The following is a 10,000-nucleotide window of genomic DNA, read 5'->3' as shown; positions in this document are numbered from 1 at the left end:
TACCACATAGTACCACATCGTACCACATCATACCACATAGTACCACATAGTACCACATAGTACCACATCGTAGGTATGAAGCCACTATTAATGTTGTGTCTATCTACGTATATTCTGACTCATGGAGACACTTATCGTCTGGCTGTTTCTCAAGTCCTCAGCCTGAAAGACTGAGATTCAAACAGATAAACCTGTGCACTGCAATTACTTCTAAAGGTGATTCCAACTTGAGCTCTTGATCTCTGCAAACATTGGGTTTAACTACCTTTAAAAGTCTATCGCAGGTCGTTGATCCGCATTGGACTGAATCTACACTCACTGAACTAGAATGAGAATCCATTTCTGTCCGCACGACCTGTGACAGACGAAACACGAGAGCATTTTAACACAGTTGTTAAACATGGAGTCTCACCTGGATGTACTCCTTGCTGCTGTCCTCGTTGGGCGTCCACGCGTTGTTGCCGTTGTTAAGGCGGGCCTGCCATGGCAACCACGTGTTGTCATAGAAGGAAGAGGAGGCGGTGATTTGGTCGTCAGAGATCTTCCCTGACTCCAGACCTAACGCGTTACTGCAATGGAAGGCTGGGGGAGGAGAGCGGTGGACCAATCAATCAAGCAATTAATTAATCAATCAATCAATGACAGCTGGACCAATCAATCAAGCAATCAATTAACCAATCAATCAATGACAGGTGGACCAATCAATCAACCAATCAATTAATCAATCAATCAATGACAGGTGGACCAATCAATCAAGCAATCCATTAACCAATCAATCAATGACAGGTGGACCAATCAATCAACCAATCAATTAACCAATCAATCAATGACAGGTGGACCAATCAATCAAGCAATCAATTAACCAATCAATCAATGACAGGTGGACCAATCAATCAAGCAATCAATTAATCAATCAATCAATGACAGGTGGACCAATCAATCAAGCAATCAATTAACCAATCAATCAATGACAGGTGGACCAATCAATCAAGCAATCAATTAATCAATCAATCAATGACAGGTGGACCAATCAAGCAATCAATTAACCAAACAATCAATGACAGGTGGACCAATCAACCAATCAATTAACCAATCAATCAATGACAGGTGGACCAATCAACCAATCAATTAATCAATCAATCAATGACAGGTGGACCAATCAATCAACCAATCAATTAATCAATCAATCAATGACAGGTGGACCAATCAATCAATTAATCAATCAATCAATGACAGGTGGACCAATCAATCAACCAATCAATTAATCAATCAATCAATGACAGGTGGACCAATCAATCAATTAATCAATCAATCAATGACAGGTGGACCAATCAATCAAGCAATCAATTAACCAATCAATCAATGACAGGTGGACCAATCAATCAATTAATCAATCAATCAATGACAGGTGGACCAATCAATCAACCAATCAATTAATCAATCAATCAATGACAGGTGGACCAACCAATCAATTAATCAATCAATCAATGACAGGTGGACCAATCAATCAACCAATCAATTAATCAATCAATCAATGACAGGTGGACCAACCAATCAATTAATCAATCAATCAATGACAGGTGGACCAATCAATCAACCAATCAATTAATCAATCAATCAATGACAGGTGGACCAACCAATCAATTAATCAATCAATCAATGACAGGTGGACCAATCAATCAATTAATCAATCAATCAATGACAGGTGGACCAATCAATCAACCAATCAATTAATCAATCAATCAATGACAGGTGGACCAACCAATCAATTAATCAATCAATCAATGACAGGTGGACCAATCAATCAACCAATCAATTAATCAATCAATCAATGACAGGTGGACCAACCAATCAATTAATCAATCAATCAATGACAGGTGGACCAATCAATCAACCAATCAATTAATCAATCAATCAATGACAGGTGGACCAACCAATCAATTAACCAAACAATCAATGACAGGTGGACCAATCAACCAATCAATTAACCAATCAATCAATGACAGGTGGACCAATCAACCAATCAATTAATCAATCAATCAATGACAGGTGGACCAATCAATCAACCAATCAATTAATCAATCAATCAATGACAGGTGGACCAATCAATCAATTAATCAATCAATCAATGACAGGTGGACCAATCAATCAACCAATCAATTAATCAATCAATCAATGACAGGTGGACCAATCAATCAATTAATCAATCAATCAATGACAGGTGGACCAATCAATCAAGCAATCAATTAACCAATCAATCAATGACAGGTGGACCAATCTATCAATTAATCAATCAATCAATGACAGGTGGACCAATCAATCAACCAATCAATTAATCAATCAATCAATGACAGGTGGACCAACCAATCAATTAATCAATCAATCAATGACAGGTGGACCAATCAATCAAGCAATCAATTAATCAATCAATCAATGACAGGTGGACCAACCAATCAATTAATCAATCAATCAATGACAGGTGGACCAATCAATCAACCAATCAATTAATCAATCAATCAATGACAGGTGGACCAACCAATCAATTAATCAATCAATCAATGACAGGTGGACCAATCAATCAATTAATCAATCAATCAATGACAGGTGGACCAATCAATCAACCAATCAATTAATCAATCAATCAATGACAGGTGGACCAACCAATCAATTAATCAATCAATCAATGACAGGTGGACCAATCAATCAACCAATCAATTAATCAATCAATCAATGACAGGTGGACCAACCAATCAATTAATCAATCAATCAATGACAGGTGGACCAATCAATCAACCAATCAATTAATCAATCAATCAATGACAGGTGGACCAACCAATCAATTAACCAAACAATCAATGACAGGTGGACCAATCAACCAATCAATTAACCAATCAATCAATGACAGGTGGACCAATCAACCAATCAATTAATCAATCAATCAATGACAGGTGGACCAATCAATCAACCAATCAATTAACCAATCAATCAATGACAGGTGGACCAATCAACCAATCAATTAACCAATCAATCAATGACAGGTGGACCAATCAACCAATCAATTAACCAATCAATCAATGACAGGTGGACCAATCAATTAACCAATCAATCAATGACAGGTGGACAGTCAGATACAGAACTGAAGAGAGAAGGATCAATAAACACACACAAATACACGTCTAGTTTATGTGAAAAAATGGGGACACCTTTCTGGGGGTCCAAGATAGAAGATAAACACTGATAAACACACCCACGTACGCACGGATACACACACACACACACACAGACACACACACACAGCAGTACTTACTGTCGCTGACTTCTTTGTGTGTCATGTTGTAGCGAGCGGAGAAGCCATCTTTGGCCACGGCCATGTCCGTGTGGAAGGACAGAGACAGGATACCTGTAGATGACGTGATCTCTGGAGGGATCTTAGTTCCACAGTAACGTCCTATCAGAGGCCCCACTGCAAACACAAACACAAACACAAACCGGAGACCACCATTAGAAACATGACATTATGTAACATAACATTACATAGCATAGCATTACATAACGTAGCATAGCATAACACAGCATAACATAGCATAACATAACAGAGCATAGCATAGCATAACATAACATAGCATAGCATAACATAGCATAACACAGCATAACACAACATAGCATAGCATAACACAGCATAACATAGCATAACATAACATAACAGAGCATAGCATAACATAACATAGCATAGCATAACACAGCATAACATAGCATAACATAACATAACAGAGCATAGCATAGCATAACATAACATAGCATAGCATAACATAGCATAACATAACATAGCATAACATAGCAGAGCATAACACAGCATAACACAGCATAACACAACAGAGCATAGCATAACATAGCATAGCATAACATAGCATAACATAGCAGAGCATAACACAGCATAACATAACATAGCATAGCATAACATAGCATAACATAACATAGCATAACACAGCATAGCATAACATAACAGATCATAGCATAACATAACATAGCATAACATAGCATAACATAACATAACAGATCATAGCATAACATAGCATAGCATAACATAGCATAACATTACAGAGCATAGCATAACATAACATAGCATATCATAACAGAGCATAACATTACAGAGCATTGCATAACATAACATAGCATCAGTAGCCCTTGCCCTAACGTCAGCACCTCACATAACGTCCAACAAGGTTACTGACCCTGATGAATTCTCAACCAGCCAAGTTATGAACAGATCAACAACACTTAACTAGGGCAAAACAACACCGGAAGTTAGAAGTTCGGCATGTAATAAGATAAATCCTGTCTTTCTCAGCAGGCTGTACAGACTGTCTTTCTCAGCAGGCTGTCTTTCTCAGCAGGCTGTACAGGCTGTCTTTCTCAACAGGCTGTCTTTCTCAGCAGGCTGTACAGGCTGTCTTTCTCAACAGGCAGTCTTTCTCAGCAGGCTGTACAGGCTGTCTTTCTCAGCAGGCTGTCTTTCTCAGCAGGCTGTACAGGCTGTCTTTCTCAACAGGCTGTCTTTCTCAGCAGGCTGTAGAGGCTGTCTTTCTCAACAGGCTGTCTTTCTCAGCAGGCTGTACAGGCTGTCTTTCTCAGCAGGCTGTACAGGCTGTCTTTCTCAGCAGGCAGGGCAGGCTGTCTTTCTCAGCAGGCAGGACAGGCTGTCTTTCTCAGCAGGCTGTCTTTCTCAGCAGGCTGTACAGGCTGTCTTTCTCAACAGGCTGTCTTTCTCAGCAGGCTGTAGAGGCTGTCTTTCTCAGCAGGCTGTACAGGCTGTCTTTCTCAGCAGGCAGGGCAGGCTGTCTTTCTCAGCAGGCAGGACAGGCTGTCTTTCTCAGCAGGCTGTCTTTCTCAGCAGGCTGTCTTTCTCAGCAGGCTGGGCAGGCTGTCTTTCTCAGCAGGCTGTAGAGGCTGTCTTTCTCAGCAGGCTGTACAGGCTGTCTTTCTCAACAGGCTGTACAGGCTGTCTTTCTCAGCAGGCTGTAGAGGCTGTCTTTCTCAACAGGCTGTACAGGCTGTCTTTCTCAACAGGCTGGACAGGCTGTCTTTCTCAGCAGGCTGTACAGGCTGTCTTTCTCAGCAGGCTGTCTTTCTCAGCAGGCTGTAGAGGCTGTCTTTCTCAGCAGGCTGTACAGGCTGTCTTTCTCAGCAGGCTGTAGAGGCTGTCTTTCTCAGCAGGCTGTACAGGCTGTCTTTCTCAGCAGGCTGTCTTTCTCAGCAGGCTGTACAGGCTGTCTTTCTCAGCAGGCTGTAGAGGCTGTCTTTCTCAGCAGGCTGTACAGGCTGTCTTTCTCAGCAGGCTGTCTTTCTCAGCAGGCTGTACAGGCTGTCTTTCTCAGCAGGCTGTAGAGGCTGTCTTTCTCAGCAGGCTGTACAGGCTATAGAAAGATTCCACTGGGAAACAATGGATGTCTCAGCCTCATCTCTATACATCATCCGTCTATCTCTCTATCCTTTCATCTAATACCACATGAAAAGTCATTTGGGTTTAACGAGGGGTGAGGTGCTCTCTCTCTCTCTCTATCTCTCTGTTCTCTCTGTGTCCCTCGTCTTCACTCCTCCATCTCTGGATTAGACAAGCTTTCTTTCTCTCTGTTCCCTTGATCCAAAGGGATGAATCCCCCACTCTCTTATGCTTTTCTCATTCTATTTTCTTCCACCCCTTAATTCCTGGACTTTGTGTGTCAACATCTGAGTGATTTAGGATTCTACGGTGGTAGGAGGGTGGGAGGGGGTGGGGGGTGGGAGGGGGGAGGGGTGGGAGGGGGTAGGGGGTGGGAGGGGGTGGGAGGGGGTGGGAGGGGGGAGGGGGTGGGGGGGGGTAGGGGGTGGGAGGGGGTGGGAGGGGGTGGGAGGGGGGAGGGGGGTAGGGGGTGGGAGGGGGTGGGAGGGGGTAGGGGTGGGAGGGGGTGGGAGGGGGTGGGAGGGGGAGGGGGTAGGGGGTGGGAGGGGGAGGGGGTAGGGGGTGGGAGGGGGGTAGGGGGTGGGAGGGGGTGGGGTGCAGCAGGGCGGAAGAAGGGCTATGAGCCGGGGTTTCTGGGACTACCGCATTCATCTTATAGCTCTCTCTGTCTTTCTGTCTTTCTTTCTCTCTTTCTCTCTCTGACTCCCAGGCACGGAAGACAAGGTAAATGAGGAAAATAAATCGATCAGAAATATAGATTTTTCCTTTTTTTTTTGGAGTGGTCGGATATATGAAATAGGCCTCTTGAGCAAATAGGAGAAATAAGTATTTGTTGATAAGGCTGAACTGGGCATTACCATATCAATACTAGAGGGACTTTACCATATCAATACACAGCACATTACCATATCAATACACAGCACATTACCATACCAATACACAGCACATTACCATACCAATACACAGCACATTACCATACCAATACACAGTACATTACCATACCAATACACAGCACATTATCATACCAATACACAAACTATTACCATATCAATACACAGGGACATTACCTTATCAATACACAGGGACATTACCATATCAATACTAGAGGGACATTACCATATCAATACACAGGGACATTACCTTATCAATACTAGAGGGACATTACCATATCAATACTAGAGGGACATTACCTTATCAATACTAGAGGGACATTACCATATCAATACACAGGGACATTACCTTATCAATACTAGAGGGACATTACCTTATCAATACTAGAGGGACATTACCTTATCAATACACAGGGACATTACCTTATCAATACTAGAGGGACATTACCTTATCAAGACTAGAGGGACATTACCTTATCAATACTAGAGGGACATTACCTTATCAATACTAGAGGGACATTACCTTATCAATACTAGAGGGACATTACCTTATCAAGACTAGAGGGACATTACCTTATCAATACTAGAGGGACATTACCTTATCAAGACTAGAGGGACATTACCTTATCAATACTAGAGGGACATTACCATATCAAGACTAGATTAGGTGAATCATGGACCATCCAAAAAAATCAGCCTGCGGCTGGATCCAGTTGATGATCCCTTTTCTATGATTGGGAAAGGGATATTGTTGAGGTGAATTAGGTGAATCATGGATAACTCCATCATTAGGTGAATCATAGATAACTCCATCATTAGGTGAATCATGGATAACTCCATCATTAGGTGAATCATGGATGACTCCATCATTAGGTGAATCATGGATGACTCCATCATTAGGTGAATCATGGATAACTCCATCATTAGGTGAATCATGGATGACTCCATCATTAGGTGAATCATGGATGACTCCATCATTAGGTGAATCATAGATGACTCCATCATTAGGTGAATCATGGATAACTCCATCATTAGGTGAATCATGGATGACTCCATCATTAGGTGAATCATGGATGACTCCATCATTAGGTGAATCATGGATGACGCCATCATTTGGTGAATCATGGATGACTCCATCATTAGGTGAATCATGGATGACTCCATCCTTAGGTGAATCATGGATAACTCCATCATTAGGTGAATCATGGATGACTCCATCATTAGGTGAATCATGGATGACTCCATCATTTGGTGAATCATGGATGACTCCATCATTAGGTGAATCATGGATGACTCCATCCTTAGGTGAATCATGGATAACTCCATCATTAGGTGAATCATGGATGACTCCATCATTAGGTGAATCATAGATGACTCCATCATTAGGTGAATCATGGATGACTCCATCATTAGGTGAATCATGGATGACTCCATCATTAGGTGAATCATGGATGACTCCATCATTAGGTGAATCATGGATGACTCCATCATTTGTAACGAGTTTCTGTAAATTATTTTTGATCGAATTTCTATATTGAAGATTCAAGAAACACTTTGTGCATTTTTCACAATGTTCTATCTAATTGGCTTTATTTTTGTAATACATTACACTTTATTATTCCTGAATAAGTACGTCCATTTCTTTCTGTTTTTCCTCTATAATACAGTTTCCATTACCGTCTACCTGTTCTGTTACTTCCTCCATTTCCTTTATTAGTCTAATCTCTTTTGACCTAAACTGCTTTTGTTTTAATGATGAGTATTGAATTGAACGGCCTCTAAAAGTACATTTGAAAGTGTCCCATACAATGAGGGGATGTCTCAAGTTTTGAGGGCGTGTGCTATTGGCATGCTGACTGCAGGAATGTCCCACCAGAGCTGTTGCCAGATAAATGAATGTACATTTTTCTACCATAAGCCACCTCTAACGTCGTTTTAGAGAATTTGGCAATACGTCCAACTGGCCTCATAACCACAGACCACGCCAGCCCGGGATCTCCACATCCGGCTTTTTCACCTGCGGGATCGTCTGAGGTTTGTGGGTTTGCACTACCAAAGCATTTCTTCACAAACTGTCAGAAACCACCTCAGGGAAACTAGTCTGTGTACTCGTCGTCCTCACCAGGGTCTTGACCTGACTGCAGTTCAATGTTGTAACTGACTTCAGTGGGTAAATGCTCACCTTCGATGGGCTCTGGCCTCGCTGGAGAAGTGTTCTCTTCACGGATGAATCCCGGTTTCAACTGTACCGGGCAGATGGCATCTCATTCTGTCTACATGGCAGACAGCGTGTATGGTGTCTTGTGGGCGAGCGGTTTGCTGATGTCAACGTTGTGAACAGAGTGCCCCATGGTGGTGGTGGGGTTATGGTATGGGGCAGGCATAAGTTACGGACAACAAACACAATTGCATTTTATCAATGTAAATTTGATGAGATCTTGAGGCCCATTGTCGTGCCATTCATCCACCGCCATCACCTCATGTTTTCAACATGATAATGCACAGCCCGATGTCTCAAGGAGCTGGACACAATTCCTGGAATCTGATAATGTCCCAGTTCTTCCATGGCCTGCATACACCCCAGACATGTCCCCCATTGAGCATGTTTGGGATGCTCTGGATTGACGTGTACGACAGCTTGTTCCAGTTCCCGCCAATATCCAGCAACTTCGGACAGCCGTTGAAAAGGAGTGGGACAACATTCCAGAGGCCGCAATCAACAGCCTGATCAACTCTATGTGAAGGAGATGTGTTGCGCTGCATGAGGCAAAATGGTGGTCACACCAGATACTGACTGGTTTTCTGATCCACGCCCCTACTGTCACGTCCTGACCATATACTTAGGTATTTTTGTATTATATTTGGTGGCAGAGTTATGTTTGGTTATGGTATAGTGGGGTTGTGAGTGTTGGTTCAGGTTCTAGGTTAGGTTTTCTATGTGTAGGTTGGGTGCTGGACTCTCAATTGAAGGCAGGTGTGTTGAGTTGCCTGTGATTGGGAGTCCTATATTAGTAGGGTGTGGTTGTCTGTGTGTTTGTGGGTAATTGTATTTTGCACTGTGTTTCGTTTCACCTGTGAAACTGTCACCTTTCTCCTCTGCGTGTTTATTTAGTTTTGTCGTTTCCATCTATAATAAATACGACGTGGAACAGTCAACCCGCTGCGTATTGGTCATCGAGTGATTTCAACAAATACCAAACATAACTCTGCCATGTCCTGACCAAATATAATACTGTATTGAGTTGCCTTCGATTGGGAGTCCTATACAGTCAACCCGCTGCGTATTGGTCATCGAGTGATTTCGACATATCTTCCGATGAGCGAGAATACGAGGAACGTGACCCCTTCCTTTTTTTTAAGGTATCTGTCACGAACAGATGTATTCCCAGTCATGTGAAATCCATAGATTAGGGCCTAATTTATGTATTTCAATTGACTGATTTCCTTATATGAACTGTTACTCAGTAAAATCTTTGAAATGCTTGCATGTTGCATTTATATTTTTTTGTTCAGTTTTAAATTCTAATAAGTGCTATTTTTCTGGATATTCACAAATAAATTGGTCCCCCCCAAAAAACAAATCATTGCGGCCCTCAATTTGATTTCGTAATACTGATGTGGCCCTCAAGCCAAAAGGTTTGCCCACCCTTGCCATAGAGCCTCATACCAC

General features: G+C 42.2%; 1 protein-coding gene across 1 annotated transcript in view; it reads right to left on the bottom strand.

Moving 5' to 3' along the window:
* Positions 1 to 319: 319 nt before the first annotated feature.
* LOC115184017 (neuropilin-2-like) overlaps positions 320 to 10,000 on the bottom strand; it is a 19,968-nt gene continuing 10,287 nt past the window's right edge. Inside the window, exons 3-4 of the mRNA XM_029745014.1 lie at positions 3,308 to 3,463; positions 320 to 582 (exon numbers count right to left, since the gene is read on the bottom strand). Of these exons, the coding sequence (XP_029600874.1) occupies positions 395 to 582; positions 3,308 to 3,463 (344 nt within the window). The 3' untranslated portion in view covers positions 320 to 394. The remainder of the gene's footprint in view (positions 583 to 3,307; positions 3,464 to 10,000) is intronic.

This window comes from Salmo trutta, unplaced genomic scaffold (genome assembly GCF_901001165.1).
Source record: "Salmo trutta unplaced genomic scaffold, fSalTru1.1, whole genome shotgun sequence".
Taxonomy (NCBI): Eukaryota; Metazoa; Chordata; class Actinopteri; order Salmoniformes; family Salmonidae; genus Salmo; species Salmo trutta.
Note: the sequence above shows the minus strand (reverse complement) of the source record. Positions and strands in the feature narration are given on the sequence as shown.